This window comes from Notamacropus eugenii, chromosome 3 (assembly GCF_028372415.1).
Source record: "Notamacropus eugenii isolate mMacEug1 chromosome 3, mMacEug1.pri_v2, whole genome shotgun sequence".
Taxonomy (NCBI): Eukaryota; Metazoa; Chordata; class Mammalia; order Diprotodontia; family Macropodidae; genus Notamacropus; species Notamacropus eugenii.
The window spans coordinates 201056902-201080192 of record NC_092874.1 but is presented as its reverse complement, the minus strand read 5'-3'; the positions used below and the strand labels follow the sequence as shown (position 1 = coordinate 201080192).

General features: G+C 42.3%; 1 protein-coding gene, 1 long non-coding RNA gene and 1 pseudogene across 3 annotated transcripts in view; 2 read left to right on the top strand and 1 right to left on the bottom strand.

Annotated features, from left to right (window-relative positions):
* Positions 1 to 5500: 5500 nt before the first annotated feature.
* Positions 5501 to 6542, top strand: LOC140531348 (small ribosomal subunit protein mS22 pseudogene; annotated as a pseudogene).
* Positions 6543 to 10236: 3694 nt separating this feature from the next.
* LOC140533794 (uncharacterized) lies at positions 10237 to 14975 on the bottom strand. The gene is made up of 4 exons (XR_011977063.1): positions 14747 to 14975; positions 10954 to 11073; positions 10505 to 10654; positions 10237 to 10375 (listed from the first exon to the last, which is right to left on the bottom strand). It is a non-coding gene; the product is annotated as an uncharacterized lncRNA (long non-coding RNA).
* CCND2 (cyclin D2) overlaps positions 11695 to 23291 on the top strand; it is a 36266-nt gene continuing 24669 nt past the window's right edge. Inside the window, exons 1-4 of one of the 2 annotated variants that reach the window (XM_072653999.1) lie at positions 11695 to 11872; positions 14289 to 14701; positions 16440 to 16655; positions 21862 to 22021. In XM_072653999.1, coding sequence (XP_072510100.1) covers positions 14507 to 14701; positions 16440 to 16655; positions 21862 to 22021 — 571 coding nt within the window. In that variant the 5' untranslated portion in view covers positions 11695 to 11872; positions 14289 to 14506. Of the gene's footprint in view, positions 11873 to 14176; positions 14702 to 16439; positions 16656 to 21861; positions 22022 to 23291 lie in introns of those variants that run through there. The other variant, XM_072653998.1, reaches the window with a different exon arrangement.

Here is a 23291-nt window from a genome sequence, read left to right as displayed (position 1 = left end):
CAAGGCACTAAATGGACTAGTTTACACTCACCCAATCACCCACCAGCTAGGCTTTGTCCCAGGACTAGAGTTATAAAGATGAATGGATTAATTTCCCTAGATTGTTAGGGGCACGGATTCTATAAGTCTAGGATTCAGAGGTCCAGAGATCCAGGTTTGGTGTTGAGTGGTGCTGGTCCAGGTGGAGAGAGACAAGTAAATGGCAATATGGCCCAGGTGGATGGATGGATGGTTCTATGAGATGTGAATATGAAGTATGGTATCAAGGGCCCGTGGGAAATGGGAGTGGGCTAAGTGAGCCACTTTTTACTCAATAATTAATCATTTGGACTGGGCCCTAGCTGAAGAGGTGGATTAACAATACTTAACAATTGATTGGATGGGGGAGGGGGGAAGAGGAGAGGGTCAAGGAGTTGAAGATAACTCTAAGACTGAGAACCCAGGTGAGCTGAAGAATTGTGCTGCTAAAAGAAACAGCAACATTAGGAAGAGAATTAGGTTTAGGGAAAGTACAGAAGACATGACAGAATCTCTCAAAAGAACAGAGACATTGATAGGCTATCAACAAAAAAATATAGACTTTGAAGGAAATTTGGCAGAAAATAATCAAGGAGCAAAAACATTAAAAAAAATCTGAATCAATGCAAGCCAAAATTACCTTGCAGACAGAATAAACAGAAGTAACTTAAGGATGTTAGATCTCCAAGAAGTAAATGGCAAATCAAAAAACCTGACTGCCATTCTGAAGGAAATAATACAAGAAAATTGTTCAGAACATTTGAACACAGATAATAAAGCACTGAATACTAAATCCAAAGATCACTGCTAGGAAAAAATTTTTTTTGAAAAATCTAAGCTTGAAACTCAAAGGCACAGAGGGCTTAGATTTTGCAATTTCAAAAACAGATGAAATTTTGCAAACATCCAGGAGCAAGTACTTCAGCTATGAGCACCAGTTTGAATAACCTTTTGACTTATTGTCAAAAGAAGTCAGAAAAATGATAGAAAAAGATAATGCAAAATGTACAACAAAAAAGGAGCATATAATACAAATTAAGCCTAATCATCAATTTATAAAAAAAAGAAAAATGAATTTTCAGCTAAGTATTCAAAGCATTCCTGCAAAAACAAAGAAAAAAAGCAAACGTGAGTCAAATACCTAACCTTAAAATTGTCCAAACAAGAAAAATACAAGAAAAGTAAATACAGTTATTTTAAAAATAAAGCAATGAAACTAATTCTCTTATGTTTATAGTCTATTAAAAGGAAAGGGAAAAAACAATAAGTTGAATTAAAGGGGTAAAAGAAAAAAATAGATCAAAAGAGAGTAGAATTTAAAGAAAAAGAAGGGAAGGGAAAGTTGATTGTCTCACAGCCTAAATCCTGCAATCACTATGAGTAAGGAAATATCTTTTGCTAGATGGATAAATAATACAGTGGGGGTCTGAGTAAATGTAAAAAGGAGAAGAAACACAATTTTACTCAGTGATGTACTGGAACCATCTTGAGTTAACTCTCAAGAGCCAATTATTAAATTTTCAGTGTAAGCATTTATACTTCAGAAATCAGAACCTGTTTTATTGTTTTGTTGATTGTCTAGACTTAAGAAAGTCATGGAGAAGGTGGTAAGAATGCAGATTAGACTTAAAGGTGTGTTGTCTGTATATTTTTCCCAGAGAGCCAACTGTTAAACATTTACCAGCACACTCCTGTATATACTCCCCACCCAATCAATAAGTGAACCAAGAAGAGATAATAATTTCCTTACTAAGAGTTAGAACTAAGGGAGAATAGGATATAAGCAACTGAGGGTAGAGGCTGGAATGAAGGAATTAACAGAAAGGAGTATTGTCTCAGAAGTACAATCTTACAGACCTGAAGAACTGGAGGGTGTGGAGATATTTACAAAGGGTTTTAGTTCCCAGAATTTCATCACATCTCAGGAAAGATGAATCCCTAAGGGCAGCCAGCACCCAGGATAGTTAGAAAGACACAGAATAACTGAGCCTTAGAATGGAAAATGATTACTGTGAGGATAGGAACTATCCTAGAACTAGGCCTCAGACTAGATCAAATAGTAATTCCCACCATGTTGCATTTCCATACAACATTACTTCCCTCATGAACCAATATTTCTAAGAGCATGGTACAGAAGATTTTTAAAAAAGGATGGGAAAGATTTACAAAGGTAATTACTCAGAAATGGGAGAGAGGATGGAATTCAAATTGGGTTCTCCAGAAGCTTCACCTTCCTAAGGGATAGAGAAAAAAGAAGACCAAGGACAGGTATAACAGCCCATGAATGGGAAAACAGAATTCAAAACAAATTAGAATGGAAGAGAAACAAGCAGGACAAAGCAAAGGAAAACTTCAAAAAGGGTACTGCAAAAGAATATGACTTCAATAATAAGTCAGAGGAAAGATTTTGACACACATTTAACTGGACAGGGAAAAAAATGAGTCAAAAGTGGAAGAAAAAATAAAAGAACAAAAAATTAATAATTTAAGTAAATTGGAATAGAGTAAAAAGGGACAGAAAAAAGCCTGTGGGAAAAGATTATCATCATAATAGTGCAAGCAAAACCAATTTCAGAAATAAAATACTGACTTTAAAAAGAAGAGGGCAAAAATAACCAAAATAAAAGGAGGAAACCATAAACCCTGCAACAATACCTTTAAATGTAAATGGATTAAATAATTTTTAAAAACATCAGAATGGGAAAGAAAACAAAACCCAACCATTTTCTGCATAAAAGAAACACATCTAAAGACAAACAGACATAAATATTTTTAAAATGAGGGGCTATAGAAAAGTTGTCTAAACATTATGTGGTTTCACTTTTCAATATTTGAAATCATTTTATAATATATCTCTAAAATAAAAATTTGCAAAATAAAAGGAAATGAGAAGAGCTACTTGTGTGCTTAAGGAAACCAAATACAATGAAATAGTGTCAGTTCTAGCTATATATGCACCAAATGGCATAGAATTAAAATACATAAATATATGGTTAACTGAATTGCAAAAACACATGCAGCAAATAGGAAAGACTTTAAGGTTTTCACTTAGATTTGGAAAAATCTGACAGAAAGATCAACAAAAAGGAAAATATAGAATTTAATAAACTGTTGAAATTAGATCTGAAAGATTTAAGTCATCTTTTGGATAGGAACATTAAATAACATACATATTTCTCATTACTACATAGTACGTTATAAAAATAGACCATTGCTAGGGCATAGAGAAACTATAAATAAGTGAACAAAATTAAAATATTAAAAGTATCCATAACCCAATAAAAATGGTAATTAATACAGGGAACACAAGCAAAAGAGACAGACGAACAGAGACTTGATAATGACATCCTTATTTAGGGTTCTAAACAGTTCTATGGTCCAAGAACAGATCATAAAAAGATTTAATAACTATGTGAACAATAATGATAATGAGAACATCTACCAAAATTTGTGGGATGCAGCTAAAGGATTCCTCCAAGGAAAAATTTTGCCTTTGAAAAATATGCATTAATAAAATGCAAAGAAAAAGAGAATAACTGAGAATGCAATTTAAAGAACTAGAAGGTTAATAGACGCACAAACTCAAAAGAACAAAAAGAAAACCTTGAAAATTACAGGAGAGATAAAATGAAAAACAAAAAGGCCAATAAGCAAACTGAAAGCTGTGTCTTCGAAAAGAATAACAAAAGTTGGAGGAACCACAGAAAATAGATGCATTGATGCACTATTGGTGGAGCTATGAATTGGCGTAGTCATCCTAGAAAGCAATTTGGAACTATGCCCCCAAAATTATTCAATTGTGCGTACCCTTTGACACAGCAATACTATATCTAGCCTATTCCCCAAGGACATCAGAGGAAGCAGAATATGTCCTGTATGTACAAAAATATTTATACCAGATATTTTTGTGGTAGCAAAGAATTTAAAACTAAAAGGGTACCCATCAATTGGAGGATGGCTGAACCAAATGATAGCATATAAATGAAATGTAATAATTTTGTGCTATAAAAAATGAAGAAACTTGGAAAGATATGTAGAGCTTGAAGCACAGTGAAGTGAGAAAAACTAGGAAGATGATTTATACTGTAAAAACAACATTGTAAAAATGAACAGTTTTCAAAGACTTAAAGACTCTTACCAACCCAATAATCAGTCATCATTCCATAGGAAAGATGAGGAAGAATAGTACCCATTTCCTCACAGAGATATGATATACTAATATTTATAATGAGACATATTTTTGGAGGTGGGCAACGTGGTAATTTGTTTTGCTTGACTATGTTTATTTGATACAAGGATTTTGTATTTTTTTTAGTGGAGGATGGGATGGCAAGGAGAAAAGCGTGAATGATTAATCCTTGAAAAAGTGTTGAAAATTTTAAAATTAAATTAAATATTAAATGAAATGTGGAGAGGAAAAAACAAAAAAAAGAAAATAACAAAATCCATTGCTCATTATACTTAAATGAATCGATTCAGAACCAGGAAAAACATGCCTTCAATATTTCAAAAAAGAAAAACAATAAAATGGAACTGAATGATATATAATTAAAATGATCAAACTTGAACCCAGGAGAGGTGAAAAAATGAACTCTGCTCACTCCACTGAGGGGGACACTAGTGGTGTGGAATGCTGACTATACTCTCAAATATGGTTGACATATTGGTTGATGTTGCTGAATTACTTTTTTCTCTTTTCTTTTTTAATCTTTATTACAAAGGAAGGCTCATCGAACAGGGACAAAATATAAAAACAAAAGGCATCAATAAAAAAGTATAGATTGATTATACAAACATTTTCTTTTATAAAACAGTGGTTCTGAATTTGTTCAGGACAACCTTGCTTTTAAGTGCTTTTTAAAAATGTTAAAAATAAAACTGTTTACAGGGAATTCAAGATATAGAAGAAAGAACATTAGTTTGGGAGTGAGAGAACTTGAATTCCAAACTTGACTTTCTTTCTTACTGCCTGTGTGACCTACGGGAAGTGACTATATATCTTAGGACCTTAGTATCATCTTCTGTAAAGTAAGGTTGGTTTAAATCCTTTCTAGGGTCTTTTCCAACTCTCAATCTTATGAAGCTATGAAAAAAGTTAGAGAAGCTTGGTACTCTGAATTGATCCAACTATCCTGGAAAGCAATTTGCAACTAAAAGTCACTAAATTGGCTCTGCTCTTTGAACGAGACCCCCAAAGAAGTTAAAGACAGAACAAAACACTGTACCCATGTGCACACACTTTATAGCAGCAAAAAACTGTAAAGAAAATGAGTATCCCTCAATTGGAAAACGGCTAAACAAATTATGGTGTATAAATGTGATGGAATATTATTATGCCCTAGGAAATAGAAACATGATAGATTCAGAGAAATCTGGAACCCTTGCATGCACTGTTGCAAAGTGAACTAAGCATAACCAGAAAAACAGCAAGCTACAACACTGTAAAGGAAACAACTTTAAAAGACAAGAAAGGCCGGAGTGGATGGCTGGTGAAGTAATGGCGGCCTTCAGGATGCTGACTTCCCTTTGGCTCTCCCTGGCAGCATCCTGGGGCTCAGGGTTTCAGGGGATCAGACCCCTGCCTCAAACCCTGCTCCTGATTTTGGCCAGGTCCTGTGGGATGGTTCTTCTTGTTGTCATGTGGGCTCTGAGACTAACTTGTTGCTCAGAGACAATCCAGAATTCACAGATGATCAAGTTCAAAGTATAATCACCAAAATGGCTGGTTTGCATTTACAGGTTTTTAAACCAATAAAGCAGCAACTTAAGCCACCAACATATAAGGTAATGACAGAAACACAACGGTAGAGAGGCCATTGAGGCAGCTAAAAAACGGCTAAAAATGCCTCCTGTACTGAAAGGAACAGAGCCAACAAATGATGCATTAGCAGATGATAAAATCCTTGAAGGAACCAATACTGCCAAATCTGTGTTTACTGATTTAACATTTAGCATTGTCACGCCATGAGTGTTTCGTTGTTGTCAGGGGACCAAGTGGTTGTGTTCTATGCAAAGACCCCTGGAAAGCAAAGAAGACAGAATGATACAGGTCTTTTCCCCAAAAGAAGATCACAAGATTTTTCCACCACTAATGTTCCAGGAAGAAAATCTCCCAACTTTGTTCAATCAGCATCGTGACAAAGATGTCCTCAATCTCTGTGTTGTGCAGTTTGAGCCAGATTCAACTAATTATGTTAAAATTCATCACTAGACATATGAAGCATGGTAAAGTAAACATGACTGCATTCAACAAGACCCTTTGGTGGAATGATAAATAAGAAAAAGATTGATGGTTTGCTGATTGACCAGATTCAGAGAGATTTAATGGATGATGCCACAAATTTGGTGGTTCTGTATCACATGCTCCATCCATATGGACCCTCAGCTAAGCAAGCTAAAAAATAAGGAGTTTAGGGATGAGACTTAAGATCTTTGCAAAAACAGAAACACAAAAGGGAGAATATATAGAGTTGACTCTACAGGCTTACCAAGAAACATTAAGTAATCATCCTACAGCTTCCTGAAGAAAGTACTTAGATAAATTATCATTTTTATTAAAAAAAAAAAAGACTTAAAATCTGATCAATACAATAACTAATCATGATGTCAAAAAATTGCTAAGGAAACATACTTCGAAGTTGCATTGATGGACTAGAAGTTCAGAATGAGACACACACTTTATGTAGTGATTGATTTGCTTAATTGTATTTTCTTATTAAAAAGGAAGGCTTCTATGTGAAGGAAAAGGAAGTTGGTAGGCAGAGAGAGCAATGTGAAAATAAATAACAGAAATAAACAGCAATCCAACATTTAAAAAATAGCCAGAAGAAAGCCGAAGGAAATTCAGAACAGGACACGGATCAGCAGGGCAGTCCTGTTACTACTGTCTGAATATTATTATCATCCACAAGGAAAGATATATCCACATCAGTGAGATTCCCAAACCAGTGGCATGTTTAAAGTATAATTTTCTGACTCTCCTGTCGTTTGCCATGACTAATCTTAACTGTTCTCTGTGATTTCCCCCAACATTTGATGCCCACTCAGGAATTCACCTCGAAATCCCACAAAGAATTATTTGACTCAGAGATCATCTAGCCATAATGAAAATGTGACCTAAGGTAGATCACATTAGAAATTAGCTTGAATTTTCTACCCTAATTTCATCTTCGATCACATACAACAACAAAGTAGAAGGGTTGATTTTCTAATCTGTTTTGGCTATGACTGGGCACCAATATTGTTTCAAGTTAACATAAGTACAGATGATCTTAGTTAAAGGTGAATGAGGAAATACATCTAGAATGGATGGACTTCTACTATGTTCAACAGAATGTAAAATGCATATATTCAGGTCAATCCTAAAACATTTTGCAGATTACAAAACTCTGGGAGCAACCTGCTTTGTATCTTTAAATTTACTTGATTTCAACATACCTAAACTCTGCAAAAAAGCATTAAAAGAAAATAATTACTAAACAATATATGTGCAATGGAAAGGACTGAAATATTGCTGTAACATAAGAATATATGCAGAGAAACGTGGAATACTTGCAAGAATTGATGTAGAAGGAACTGAGCAGAACCATGAGAAGAATTTATATGACTATAACATTATAAAGGAAAACAACTTAGAAAGACTTAAAAATCATTTTACCACAAAAACAAAAAGCAAACCATGAAAACTAAATACTACTTATTTGCCCAGTTTTTATTCTTTGATTTAAAAATGACTAATATCCAACATCAGGATGTTCAACCTTCTTATGGATGTTCTACTAACAAGGCAACAAACCTTGTGTTTTGAAAACAAAATGTGAAATTATTAGAAAATATAACCAGGTTCAATTTTGTTTTAATTGTTAACTTTAATTGGTGAATGATAAAGAAAACCACAAAATCAGAAGTAGACTCAGTTTTACTAGGAAATAGATTTTGGAAGATGAGGATGAATTTCTTTTGCAATTGCTGATTAAAAAACTAAATGTGAAGACAAATTGCAATTATTCTACAAAACAATCTCTGGATATGGTCTTGAAAAACCAGTAAGAGTTTTCTTTTAAAAAGAACTTGGCTCAGCTTTTCAGAAACTCAATAATGAATCTAAATAAAATTTTAGAGACACATGACTTTTCAGCCCCTCATACAATTCCTTTGGCCCTTTCAGTTTTTAAATTACACTCACTTTTTATTTCTTCATTAATTTTTACTAAACCATTTTACTTCCTACCTTTCCACATACAAATCAAGTGTGGGTCAAATCAGGCACCATGATGCAAATCAACCACAACCAACCACCAATAACATTAACACATTTAAGAAACTGTAACTTTTACTAATTACTCCTCTTCAGAGGTTATTATAAAATATTTGCTTGAGTCTCATCAGCAGCTATTAAAAAGGGATTAAAAGAAAAGCAAAAAATGTTTTTTTAAAAGAATACTTCTGAACTCTGACAACTTTTAAAAATAATGTTTCTAGATACCTCATAATACCCATGACACCCAACTGGGGTACTCAAGCCCCATAATCCTCCATCTCCCAATCTGAGACAAATGATTTTACCCTCAGGGCTACCCTTTTTTTCCCCAAGAGCTCAGCTCCAAACCATTTCCTCAAAGGTACAGCAAACTTGCCTATGGATATAAATACAAGTTTACACTGTTACTTCCTGTTATTTGGTTGTGTGTACCTTCCACCTAAATCCACACCTCAAGCCCCTTCAGGGTCCCAGTTTTAAATCCTTCCACTAGAAACTCAGAAACTGCCAGCCTGACTTTGGGAAAGGAACTTTCCTCCAAAGTCACCCCACAGGAAAGGTTAAAAAGGCTCAGCAGTGCTTTGAAGAAGGTAATCAATCACCGGTTAAGTCTACACTTAAGGAATCACAGCCCCAGGTGCCGGGTACCAGTGGGGTAGCCTCTGCGCCCCTCACGTCTCGGGCATCCTCTGCGCCCCTCACGTCTCGGGCATCCTCTGCGCCCCTCACGTCTCGGGCATCCTCTGCGCCCCTCACGTCTCGGGCATCCTCTGCGCCCCTCACGTCTCGGGCATCCTCTGCGCCCCTCACCTCTCGGGCATCCTCTGCGCCCCTCACCTCTCGGGCATCCTCTGCGCCCCTCACCTCTCGGGCATCCTCTGCCCCCCTCACCTCTCGGGCATCCTCTGCCCTTGGTCAGTGGGGCTAGGTCAAATGGTGCATTGTAACTGACGTGAGTGGATGGGTAGCCCCAGAGAGCACCAGCAGCAGCGCTTCCACCTCCCCTGGCTTTCCTCTGACTAACCCCCTCCCACCCGAGCCCCCCAGGCTTCCAGGCGGCAGCCTGCGGAGGAGTTGGCCGAGCATGAACGCTGCCTCGGTGAAGTCCACTGTCTGGAGCTCGCTACCTGAGCCGCAGAACAGCCTGCTCACTTGTGCGCTAGCCCAAAGGTCCCTAGGTCAGGGAGGCGGCTCTCCTTCCGAGCTACTTGTGCTTGGACTTTGGGGAGGAGAGGGCGGGGGTGTAGACGGTCAGGGACTACACTCGCGATCATCAGCAGATCTCCACGTTCAGAGGCAACAGAACAGACGCCCGGGGGGGGGGGGGGTTACACACACCCCCCCAGCAGAATTAGCTCGCCCCTGAGCTCAAAGTAAAAGAAACTTCCAGGGCGGTGAAGGGTCTCGAGCTGCAGGCCGAGCAGCCGCTGCAACTCTGGACCCGAGTGGCCAAGGCAGCTCCTGCACACACAGCTGTCGGCCAGACCCCGGGGAGCCAGCCTGGCCCAAGCCGGGGAGGCTGGGGGGGACCCTTCGGCCAACACCCCCCACCCCAAGCTGCGGCTTCCCTCCACACCCTTCCCCCTCTCCCCGACAGCTTCCTCTGCTCTCCCAGCCCCTTCCCCCCACGTGCGAATGACGTCAAAATTCCTCGAAAAAGCCGCGTGGCGGCTGCAGAGGAGGGATTGCCAAGGTTGCGCCCCCTCCTCCTCCTGGCCCCCCACGGGGATGAATTGGGGGGCGGTGGCCAGCAGGGCGCCCCAGGACAGAAAGCTGCGGAATGCAGAGGATGGGGGTTTTTTTCCTCCCGGGGAGTCGGGGGCACTCCAGGATGCGCTGTCTCCTTCAAGGAGAACTCCCACCACCCATATGGTTGCAAAATAAATTTCCTTAAAGCTGTAATAAATTTCCCGGCCCTGTGGGAAGTGTGAAAGGCTGAATCAGACAGGAGAACCGTGGAAAGTTTTGACCTTTTATTTATTCATCTTTACTTTTCCCGGAAAGAAGAGTGGGGTGCTAGTAGGTGAGCATAAGGCAAGCGGGGAGCCTCTTACAATGCCCCGGCAGCATCTGCTGTTTTCGGAAGAAAACGCGAGTCTGCATTAAAATATAGTAAATAAACAGAATAATCAGACAGATAAAGAAACCCACACACACAAGACCCGCCCCATCCTCTCACCTGAAACGCCCTGGGGATCCGAAAGGGGATTGCTCCCTCTTTCATACCTGTGCTCCCGGCCCAGGGCTGGGCACACTGACGCTGTGGCTGTAGTCCACGACCCATGCCCACCACATTCTCCTTTGATTCTCATTTCCCTTCCTTTCCTCTTCTTTTCTTTTCCTCCCCTTCTTCCCTTTTCCTCTAGGTCAAAAAAACTCCAAAGGAGAGAAATAATTTTGCGCTGAGATTAATTTTCAAATGACCTTAGGGTTAATTATATTTTAGTTCTCTGACCATCTTTCCTCTCGTGAAATAACAAAACACCCACTTATTCCAGAAAGGATTATTTCTCCCCTGTGCCCTCCCCCCCATCTCGACCTCCTAGTTTGGCTAACGGAGGAAACGTCCCCCCTTCTCCCAGCTTGTGGCTCGGTGGCACACTGTTTGCAGTTGGAGGCTTTGGCTCTGTGCTTGGAACACGTGCCTCTAAACTTTCACCCAGCTCCGAGCTCACCTGGCCGGGGTGTCTTCGCCAGGTGAGTGCGTTACTGCGGATTCCTGCGCGGTTCCACGCGGCTCGGAACGCCGGGCTGGTCCCTGCCCCTACAGCGTTTTGTACACTTTCCAACCGAAACTGCACAAACACGTGGAGAAGGGGCGGGGGTGATAGAGAGACGAGAGAACGTTTATTCCCCAAAATTCAGCTGGAAACTACTGGGCACGTTTCTTTGTGGAGCGGAGCTGCTAGAAGGGACAAGAACCCACATCGGGAAAAACTTGGATCCTAGAGATTGTTGTAACCTCCAAGTCAAACCCAAAGCACTTACTTAAAGTAACTTCTGACCTGCTCCCCAAAATGCGCTTTTTTGTGTATGTTGCCTAGAAACCAAACTGCTTTCTTCTTAGCGCTGTAGTCCTTTTTTATTTTGGGGTTGGGTTTTTTTTTGTTCTTAATGCAACGTTTTAGACCCTGTAAATGCCATAGACCGCTCGTGGGGACAAACCCCCTTCCCCCACGAGGGAAAAATTGGAGACCGGAGAGTGATAAAGGGCGCTGCTAGCGTATGAGAACAAGTCGGTAATGGGAAGAAGGGAAGGAAGAAACTTTTAAAGAGGCTTTCGTGGACTTAGCCTGCCAAGCGGAATTTGCCCGAGCCCACGATCTTAATGAATGAAGGGCAGAATCGGAGATTTCTTTCTTGTCCCTCCTCTCCCCTCCCCCTTTCTTTCCTCAGCCTCCTTTTGCTGGTATTTCAAAGTAAAGCAAGACTCGGCTAGGAGAGAAGGGGGAAGGGCGACGGAGCAGACTTAGCATCTTAGCCTACCCCCAAAGCCTCTAGGACTCGCCACCCCAGCTTCCCTCCCCCGGAGTGAGTAAGGCCTGGGGGAACTGAGACTCGCCTCATCCCACCACAGCGCATCTTACAAGAACGGTACTTTCCATTTTCTTGTATGGGGATGGGGCAGGGACTGTGACCAGTTATCAAATAATGCAGAATATGAATGACACACTGTCGGGTTGGAAACTGTCCCTGGCTTCTGTCCTTGATTACCCAATTACCCATCTTTTCTTTAAAATACGCCTCCCTCCTTTCTTCCATTCTCTGCTCAACCCTCCCGCCCCCCGAGATCACGGCTGTTTGATCTGTAGGTTAGGTGAAGTTTTGAGTTATTTCTCAATGGCTTTTTAAAAAAGAGATGTTTATTTATCCTGAGTGACTCAACTCCCCAGTCGGAAACTCCAAGCTGACTAAAATCAATAGTTTCAATGAATTGACTGTATTCCCAGTAGTACTATACTCAAACCGAGGGTCAGCTGTGGCGCAGAACAGTTTCAAGTCTGCAAGTTGGGTTTGCCAGCGAGTTTTTAATTTCTTTTTCTACAAAGTTAATGGTTTCCAATTAGCAATTCCATATCCTTCTATTCCTGCCCTCCCACAGAGTAGATCCGACACCGATTGTCCCCCTATTGATTAGGTCTTGAAGGTCCCTCCTTCCTTTCCCCAGCCCCCTCTTCTCTTCTCGCCAACTTTGCTTTCTTTTGATATAGAGGGGAATGCTTCCTACTAAGAAAAAAAAAGTAATCTGCCCAGTAACATTCAGCGCGCAGTAGCAAGAGTCTCTGAGCTATTGGCTATGCAAATAGAGGGAGGGGAGAGACAGCTCCCCAAACTCTTACTCACCCTTTTAAAGTGATATGCCCCCTCCCCTCAACCATCCACCCCTTCCGCCCCACCCTCTTTTAAAGGGGCTGAATTAATCGCCTGTACTTTGGGTTTTCTCCACCTCTACCTATCTTTTGCTACTCTACCTCTCTTGGTCTACACGAAAAACTCTTGAACAAGATCATCCAACTTCACCGCCTCCACATCGCATCACCTTCTCCCCACCTACCCCCTTGGCCCTCACATGGCTCTTTCTCATTAAAGCTTGCAAATCATTCTGCCTCCGCTTCAAGGGTGGGAGAAGAGCCCAGTGGCGCCCGGTTACCCCTCAGCACGTGCTAACTCTGCCCTACGGGCGTGGCTAGGAGATAGGAAAGATGACATCCCCTTTTCCTAATATTGGATGCTGGGGGTGGGGGTGGGGGTGGGGGGAGAAGGTAATGGGAGAGAACAGCCGTAGCCCTAGAGGGAGGGTCCGTGCACTTAATAGCCCTAATAAAAAGAAAACGAAGTATGCCAACCACGCATCCTTGGGGAACGCAAATGACTGCGGAGATAGTTTTGCGAAGAAGGAAAGGTGTGGGGGGAGGGGAGCTAAATCTAATCAGTCCCCTCCCCCACCTCCCCTCTATTTCCTAGAAAGCTGTGTCTGTGTGGTCAGAAACCTCCGGCTGCTTCTCCGCAGATAGAGGCAAAAGTTGATAGAGGGGGCTTTAGCTCCCGAATGCTGGCTACGGGGGAATCCCTGGGTCCTCGGGTTCCGGCTTGCTGCCAAACTCCTCTTTTTCCCGACCTTCCTTATCCTAAGAGCTCCCGTCCTCTCCGGCCAATGGCTTCAGGCCTCCCCGCCCCCCGCCTAGGCGCACACCACCCCGGTAGAATGCTTCCCGCTTGGAGTTCCTGTCTGCTGGGGGTGCATCCACCCTCCCTGGACCCGTCCCCCTTCCTCTTCCTCCTGTGGCTCGTCTAGAGGAAAGGAAGGTGGTTTAAGCGAGCGCGCGCGCGGGACTCCGCAGGGGAGGCGGGGACGGGACATTGTGTTCTGAGCCCTTCTAGCCCAAGTTCCCTGGGAGTGGAGCTTTGGCGTTCCGGGAGCCTGCATCCACCCTGTCTGAACGTGGGCGTGCAATAACTTTGTTAAAATCAAACTCCGATTTCCACTTAAAAGATCCATTTCAAAATTGTCCCCTTCCCCCCTCCCTGGCATCCATCCTTCCCTATCCAAGCATCTGGAGACAGACAGAGGAAAGTCAAAGTGAGAGGAGGCGGGGTTTTGCAGGAAGAAATGGGAACCCTCCCGCCCCCCACCCTCAGCGCGTACACAGACTGCACTGAGACTTTTGGGACACCCCGGATGATAGGGCTCATTGAAAAAGTGGAGGAAGGAGGTGAAACGGGAAGCTGTCATTTTTGGGGGGTGGGGGCTACCCCTATACGTGGGCCCCCGTTTCCTTTTTTCCTAGAGCGGATAGAGGGAGAGGGCAAAGGAGAAAAGAAAGGGGGCAGAGCGTTGGAGGTTACGTCTGACCAGCTGCCGTTCTCCATAATAACGAGAGGGGAAGGGAGGGAGGAAGGGAGACTGAAAGAAGGAGCGGAGGAGGAACCAGGGGGAGGAGAGTGAGTCGAGGGAGAGAGGGAGGGGAGCTGACGGCCCGGCCGGCTTACGTCACTGCCTCCTCTGCAGGAGGAAAGAGCCCAAGACAGACCAGAAAAGTTTGAAGGGAGAGCTGTTGGAGCGAGTGCGGCAGCCCCTCTTAAAGCCTCTTCCTCGCCTCCCCTTCCAGCCCCCCCTTCTTTTTCTAAAAGAGGGAGGTAAGAGCCCCCACCCCCCAAAACCTTTTCTAATCTGGAGGACAGGGAGGGGGGCGGGGAGGAAAGAGGAGCAGGCTCCTTGGGAACGTCATGGAGCTGCTGTGCTGCGAGGTGGACCCCATCCGGAGGGCTGTGCCGGACCCCAGCCTCTTGTTCGACGACCGCGTTTTGCTTAACCTGCTCACCATCGAGGAACGCTACCTACCCCAGTGCTCCTACTTCAAGTGCGTGCAAAAGGACATCCAGCCCTACATGAGGAGAATGGTGGCGACCTGGATGCTGGAGGTTGGTGTGGACCCTCCCTCCCCCTGCCCCGTGCACGCCTCCCACCTCGATTTCGGGGGGCCTCTGGAGCTCGGGCAGCGCGCACCCTCCCGCTACGCCCGGCTGTGCCGCGCGCGCTTTGCTGGACTCGTGGCCTTTTTTTATGATCCGTGCGCGAAGCAGGATTGGGGGTGGCGGCCGGGGGGGGGGGGGGGGTCAGGCTTGGGAGCCAGCACGCGTGTGCAGGTTCGCGTGTGCTTCTCTGCTTCCAGCCCCGAGCCTGCGGCGTGTCTGCGGCGTGTGCGTGTGCGTGTGTGTGTATGTGGGTGTCCGCGCCCGCGTGTGCTTGTCTGCGCGGATGGGTATGGGAGCGGAAAAGTTGCAAAAAGAAATGCGTAAAAAGCCAATGTATCCCAGCCCCGAGTCTCCGCATGCGGTCGGGGCTCCGCTGTTGGCATGGGAGAGTGGGCTGGGGGAGGGGGAGTGGGCTGAGAACGAAGGAGGCAAAGATGCCCCCCCCCCCCCCGCACACTCACACACACACACTCACACTCACACACACACACTCACACACACACACTCACACTCACACACAACTTTCTCCTCCCCCACTCAAAACTTTGCCCAAGTAAGTTTCTCCATGTGCCCACGTATGCATAGCCCCAGACCTGCCGTGGTTTCGCCATGTTGCTTTGCAAATTCGGGTTCAAGAAGTTTAAAGCTGCCCTCGGACCTCCCGAGGACCCCCACCCCCACCCCAGCGCCCCTCTTCTGTCTCTTTATTCTGCCCCCACCCCCACGCCCCTGGAAGGATTACTTAAAGAGTTCGGTTTAACAAGTTTGCTTCGTGCGTTGGAGCTTTGGGTGGGGTAAGGAAGGAAGGGAAAGGGGTTCGGGACCCCCCCTAAAAGAAGTAAGACGGTTGCCGACCCTCAGTTTCTCTTTCCTCCACCCCACCCCCACTACCTTTCCTTGCTCTGATCCTGGTGGGGCCCAGCGGGACTTAGCGGTCACTTGCTCCTTAGTCGGACCTCTGTAATGAAGCATTCTAAGGGGTCAAAATAAAAGTGCCCAAGCACCCCCAACCCACAGATTCGGAAAGCCCGAACCCTTCTCGGGGTTTTCGTGCTGAAAGGGCTCCTCTGGGAGTATTCCTCGATTTTTAGTAAATTTTTTAAGCAGCCCCGGCAACTTCTGCAGCTCTGTGCTGCTGGAACTGCGACTTCCCTTCCTTCCCCCCCCTCCACCCTCACCCTCACCCGCACCCCACTAGCAACTACTGGATCTCGGGGCCACGATCCACCCCCACCCCTCCAACACACACACCTCCCCAAGCATTTCTTTCAAACATAAGAAATAATAGAGCAGGGGGTCCTGGGGTCTGAATGTAACCAAGTTACTTGGATCATTTTGATTTTATTTTTTAATAAGAAGAAAATTTTTAAAAAGGAGGGGGAGAGCCAGCAAAAGTACTACGTAGCAAGAGAAAAGTGGAATGGGCAGGCTACTGCTTATTCCTCTAATTTTGGGGATTTTAATTCATTTCCATTTTTTACTTTTATGGAATCGGGATGTCAGATACCTGGTCAGCTGTCTATAACTTCCTCTGCCTCTAATCTTATCACTCCATCACATCCGCAGCCTTTCCCCACCCCCTGAAATGAAATCGTTTGAGTTGGTTAACTGTATTCTGGTTCTAACCTTTTTCTTTCTATCTCCAATGCTGTCTTCTCCTCTCCCTCCTTCCCCCCCATTCTAGGTCTGTGAAGAGCAGAAATGCGAAGAAGAGGTCTTCCCTTTAGCCATGAATTACCTGGACCGGTTCTTAGCTGGGGTGCCTACTCCTAAGTGCCGTCTGCAACTTCTGGGTGCTGTCTGCATGTTCCTGGCCTCTAAGCTGAAGGAAACAATCCCCCTGACGGCAGAGAAACTCTGCATTTATACCGATAATTCTGTCAAACCCCAAGAGCTGCTGGTAATTAATGCCTCCGTCTCTTCTCCATTCAGCCTTAGCCCCTTTCTTGTCCCTCATCTTCCTAAATTCTTCCATTTACTCTTTTATGCTGATAACTTTCTTGTGGGTGAGGTCTCCTTCAAGACAAGAAGGTCCAAGTCTGAGTTGTTTAAATGTATACTTTATATTGGTAATAGTAGGTATTTTGGTGAGAGGAATGATGATGGGAGTCTGCTAATCTGCAGATTTTATTTTAATGTTTGGATACTGAGAAAATAGTCATCCAACTTCAGATGACCACTGTTGGAGCCTGACTTGATTGTAGATTTAGAGCTGGAAGAGATCTCTGAGGTTATCTCATCAATTTCACCCCCTCATTTTACAGATGAGGAAACCGAGACATTCAGTGATGGAGTCCCTTGCCCAGACTTACGGTATTAGTAAACAACTTGAGAGCTGGGACCATATTTCATAATACTTTTTATCCCAATGATACCTTAGACTAGTAGAATATTCAATATTTGTTTGACCTTTGGTTTTTAGCATCACTAAAGTGTTAGACTTTTTTTTTGGCAATATTTGATTTTTTTTTTTTTTGCACCAGGTTGGGAGGAGAAGGGGAGAGTATTGAGGACTTACAAGCCAGTGGCCCTGCTTGATCCCTGCCATGGAACTTTTTGGTTTATTAGACACCACCCTCCCCCTTCTACCCCCCCTCGACTTTATTAAGAGTACTGAAAACTTTTTCTCTCTCATTTTTATACAAAACATCCTTTCTCTTTTTCCCAGAAGTTTCTCTCATATACCAGGAATTGGACTAGGTCTATGTCTCTTCCAGCTCTGTGATCTATAAAAAGTGTTTGGGGTTCTTCTAAGGAGATTTCATTTAACTTGTAAAGGGGGGCTTTCCTATTGGGGCTGTGCTGCCATCTAGTGGCAGAAATTCATAACCCTAGAGGTGGGAGGAACGATTTGCCAAGGGGTATATAGACAGAGGCAGTGAATGACTTCACCTTTGAAACACTGCCAAATTTCAGCTGCTTCTCTGAGGCTGAAGAAAAGTGGTTTCCTCTAGAGAGATATCTCTTTTTAAAATTGTGCAAGAAAAGGCTCTTGCACCAATATCCTTTTATAGAACTTAAGGCTGGGGTTTCAACCTAGCTTTGTAGGCAGTAAGACCTCAGGATTTCACCAGTTTCCAAAAATAGTTGAAGCTCACTTTGGAACTTATGGAGGGGAAACTGTTGGGTTTGGGGACCAGGCTATTATTCTGTGGGTAATGGAATGTGCCCATATCAATTCATAAGAGCCGGAAGAAAGATGTCAACATCAGTGACAGCTCCATTCATTTCAACACACTGACTGGCAAAGTCAGAAGTCATGTGTTCCATTTAACAAATATTCTTTAATCATATCCTCTGTGCAAGACAGCAAACTAATGGACCAGGCTGACATTTTGTAAAATGACTTTTGATTCAACAAGCAAGGTATTCTGCTTGCTTAGGACAAATGTTCAGTTCAGGGCAGCATTCATAGGAAAATAATATAGTCTCTGACCTCATGGAACTTTCAGTTGAGTAGGGGAGGTGAAATGTATTCATTAATGTACTCAATGTAACAATACCGATTAAACTGTGATACTCAAGACATTTTCAGAGTTTCCTGAAAGCTTCTTCTGGAGCTATCTCATCCATCTTTAAGGATATTATATCATTCTCTCATCATAGGCGGCTAATTTTATTGCTGGTAAAGGAGTCCTGACAATCATGTGGTCCAGACCATTTTCTAGATGAAGAAATCAAGACCCAGAAATATTATGTGTGCCACAAGGTTAAAGAGCTAGTTAGCGGGGGAGCACTACTGAAACTTATTGTTCCATACTGGGGAATTTGAACAGTGTTCTAACTGAACAAGGAAGAGAAATTTGGATTTCTTACGACAAATGTAGTGTTGGAGGTTGGATTTCCCTCTTGCTTTCTTTTGCTGATATCCTTCTAAATTTTTCTTCCTCAAGCTATCATATCCTTTTTAGTCTATTTCACCTTGGACAAAACTCCCTGAATGAGCTCAGTGAGGGCTGATCTTTAAGAGAACTGAAGGTGTGAGACCTAAAAGAGCTGAGGTGTGCATGCTTAGCCCTTGGACTGAGTAATAAAGGCAGCCTTATCAAAACAGAAGGGAGAGCTAATACCAAGGATGAGAGTAAGGATACAAAGAGATCTTAGGCCAGAATGTTGAGTCAAATAATAAACTCATCAGGGTTAAATATAAATTCTTATGCTTGAGATTTTTTTAAAAAATTTCATGAGCACAAGACAGGGTAGTTGTGACTAGACAGCAGTTCATCTGAAAAAACAATCTGAGTTTGTGTGGATTACATGTTCAAAATGAATCCTTACTGTGATAGGGTAGCCTCTCAAAAAAAGCAATTTTAGGTGCATTAAGAGAGGTACAATCTCAAGGATTAGGGAGGTAAAGTTCCCTCTATACTCTGTCCTGGTCAAAGTGCTTCTAGAATTTTGTGTTCACTTCTGGATACTACATTTTAGAAAGAATATTGATAAGCTGGAGGGTGTCTTGTGATGGAGAGCCAAGAGGGAAAAGGGCCTTGAGATGATGTCGTATGAAAATCAAGGAAAGAAATTAGAAATGTTTAACTTGGAAAAGAAAAGGCTTAGTAGAGACAACAGAGTAGGAATAAAATATTTGAAGAGAAGTCATGTGCAAAAGAGAACAGACTTATTCAGCTTGGCCCTGGATAGCAGAACTAAGGGCTGTGATTGAGAATTTGAAAATGTCTAATACAGGGTTGATACTAGGTAACACTAAGAACTGGAGTTATCTCAAAATAGACTGGACTTCCTCAAATAACTGGGAAGCTAAGTGGTGTCATGGATAGAGTAATGGGCCTGGAGTCAGTAAAACCTAAATTCAACTCCAGCCTCAGACACTTAGTAGCTGTGTGAGCCTGGGCAGTCATTTAACCCTGTTTGCCTCAGTTTCTCAATTATAAAATGAGCTGGAAGAGAAATAGCAAATGACTTTGGTATCTTTGCCAGAAAAAAAAAACAACACCCAAATGGGGTCATAGAGAGTTAGGCACAACTAAACAACAGCAAACAAAAACCTCAAGAATTAGTAGATACCCCTTCATTAGAAGACCTCAGAAAGAGACTGGATGACCACTTGGGGCATATTGTAGAGGAGATAACTACTCAGAGATAGGTGGGCCCTGAGATCTTTTCCAACTATGAGATCATGGTTCTTTAAATCACACCATCTAGAAAAATGAGATTGCTAATGACAGGCCCTGCTGTAGCACATATAGGTGAGAGAATGCTAAGTATCTGAAAAGTCTCATTTTTCCAAAATCACTGTATAACTTGTCTGGAAGATTTTTATTTTTATTTTACTTTATTTTTATCTTTTCTTTATTTAATTCAATGAATAGAAGTATGGAACCTTTTGGCATGGCCTAGGAAATAGTCAAGACTACTGCAAGGTGCAGGTTGCCAAGAAGCAGGGTTGAGGAACATTATTTCAATCTTCATTTGTCTATGAGGAATTTCATTACTGAACTTCACTGACACAGACATTAAAAATAAATTTTTACTGAAGGACCAGAGACCTTGGCATTATCTAACTGTTGGTTAAGCTTTCTAGGTGGACAAACAGCAGCATTGGATTTGGGACAAAGGGAAGAAAGTAGAATCTTGGCAGAGAATAAAAACCAGGAGAAGACTCCCTTAGACTCAAGGCTTTATTTTTGACAGAAGTAGAAAGTTACCAATTTTCACAGAATCACAATCTGAAGAAACTTAAAGAGTCTGTCTACTCCAACTGGTACCTGATCAAGTGAAGTAATAGTATAAAGCTTTGCAAATCTTACATGCCAAGTATTTTTAACAATGATACTCTGCACTATTCCAACAAGTAGTCAACCTGCCTCTGTTTTAGAACCCCAAGTGATGGAGGATCCAGTGTTTTTGGAGGCAGGCTATTCTACTTTGGATAGCTACAACTGATAATGGATTGGTTTTTTTTTGTAAGATCCAGTCAAATCCAACTTTCTGTAGTTGCTACCCATTGCTTCCAATGCTGCTTTTTAGGGTCAAGTTAAATCAGTCTAATCTCTCATCCATATGATGACCTCCTAATTACTTGAAGATAACCACCCTGTCTCCACCAAGGCTTTTTCAGGCTCAGTTCCTTTGATTTATTCTAATTTGGCATTTTCTGTAGTTCCTACAGCTTAATGTGGTCACACATTAAGCTTATTAATATGCCTTCCCTAAAATGGGATACCCAGAATGTAGCATAGTACTCTGGGTATGGTCTGACCACCTTCTGTTGTAGGCTTTGCCTCTTTAAAGGCAGACTAAAATACTGTGCTTTTTTCTAGTTGTTATATCAAATTTATAGAGTGTGCTCATGGAGAATTTCAACCTCCTCCCCTGACAGGAATAATTTACCTTCCTCATCTAGTACTTGTGAAATTGTTTTTTTTTAACCCTAGATTGGGATTTTACTTTTATTTTTATCTTAACAAATTAAGACCAGCATTCTATATTATCAGGCTCATTTTTGAGTCCTGACAAAATCATCAAATAGTTTATTTTTAATCTTTCTCAGTTTTGCCTCTCAGAATCTTAGCTTTTTTTCAAGGCCTCACACAAGTGTTATCTCCCAGACTCTCCAATTCTGCTGCTGTTGTCTTAGTGTTTTCGCTTCAAATTACTTTGTTTTGACTTGCCTGTATTTATGTTGTATCCTAGCAATAGAATGTGTCTTTTTTTTGTACCTTGCATTTAAGTACAGAGGCATGTACATAGGTATATAAATTGAAATTAATTGAATCCCTCCCAGTTCTGTGTCCCCTGTAAATTTGGTAAAGCCATGTTGTATACCCAAGTCCTAGATAAAAATGCTACAGAGGCTGAGCAGGTTGCTGGGGGACTGTACTAGAAATCTCTTTCCAAGTTAACCACAAACCACTTATTACTACTTCCTGTTATAACTAAGATGCTACCTCCATTTGCATTTTACTCTTCTGATAACTACAAAGGTTCCCCAGTACAAGATAGGTCCACAAAGCATTGAAGGCATGGAGAGAGGGATTCATACCTAAAATCTTTGCAGTGATTTAATGCCATTCACTAGAATCTCTTGCATCTCTCCTGATATGTTCCGATTGTATTCCTATTTTTTTCCCTTTCCTTTCCCCCAGGAGTGGGAATTGGTGGTATTGGGCAAGTTGAAGTGGAATCTGGCAGCTGTTACCCCTCACGACTTCATTGAGCACATTTTACGGAAGCTGCCCCTGCCGAAGGACAAGCTGCTTTTGATCCGAAAGCATGCACAGACATTTATTGCTCTTTGTGCTACAGGTAAGGGTAGGTTTCATGTTTTCATGGGATTAAGGAGCCTGAGAAGCATGGAGTGGGGAACCACACTTTAGTACATTCTTAGAGAAGTTCCCATAGGCCCTAATGTCTTTCAGTTGTTTAGAACAACCTTTTGTGTCCTGATACTAGAAAATCCTCAGTTTCATTGCTGTGATTTTTGTAGTACTTAATCTAAGCTTTTTCCTTTTTTTCCTGAGCTCATAAATGGTTTATGAGAACAGGTGTGGTACAGAAAAAAATAGTGCCTTTTAAAATCTTCTTTATGGTGTTTAAAATGCTCTTTGAAAACTGCATATAATGCCTTCTACTTGTGTTTAAATATTTAATCTTTTGAGGGGAAGGATAGATTGGAGATAAGATGAAAGAAAATTGAGGAGTGGGTTTAAATGTAGGATAAAGAAATGATGTCAAAGTACCAAGCGATCTTCCTTATTCTAATAAATGGGAACACTAGAGCTCTGGAAGTTTGAGAGATTATAATTAGCTGAGTTTTCCCTTCCTCTTTGGATTTACACTGCAGTATCTTGGCTATGGGCATTGCGAAAATGGGGACCACAACCACCTTCTTTCCTTGAAAACTTTTCAATCTCAGCATGTTACATTCAACCATATCTGATTAGTTCTCTTGGGCCCCCTTTCTCTCAGCGTCCACAGAAACTAAAGGTGAGATGGGACATCTTCTCTCTGAATGGTAACCTTCCCACTGTTCAGTACTCACCTTTGTAGTAGTACCTGAAGCTCAACCTTCCAGTGGAAAAGGAGGGTGGCTTGGAGTCCAGATGGTAAAGCATCACTTTACATACAGAGTACATTTGGGCAGACTTGCCTTAGGAGATGGTTTGTTCAGCCCAGTCTGGATACAGACTGGGAGTTGTATAGCTATCAGTATTTTAGGAGTTAATGTTTGTGATCTTTAGAGCAGGGATTATTAAACCTTTTTTGTGATGAAAGCTTGGAGCATTCTAGTCAAATCTACGGATCATTCTCAGAATAATGTTTTTAAATGCATAAAATACATAGGATTACAAAGGAATCTAAAGAAATACAATTTTTTTTGCCTGTTTAAGTTCACAGACCACTAAGAGGTCCATGGAACCACAGGTTAAGAATGCTTGCTTTAGATAACATTTTAATATTAATTTTGTCATATGTGTTCATGAAGAGGCAGTGACATCTAATGCTTTGAGAACCAGCCTTGGAGTGAAAAAGGCCTGGCTTAATGTCCTGCCTCTGACTCATTCAGACTGTGTGA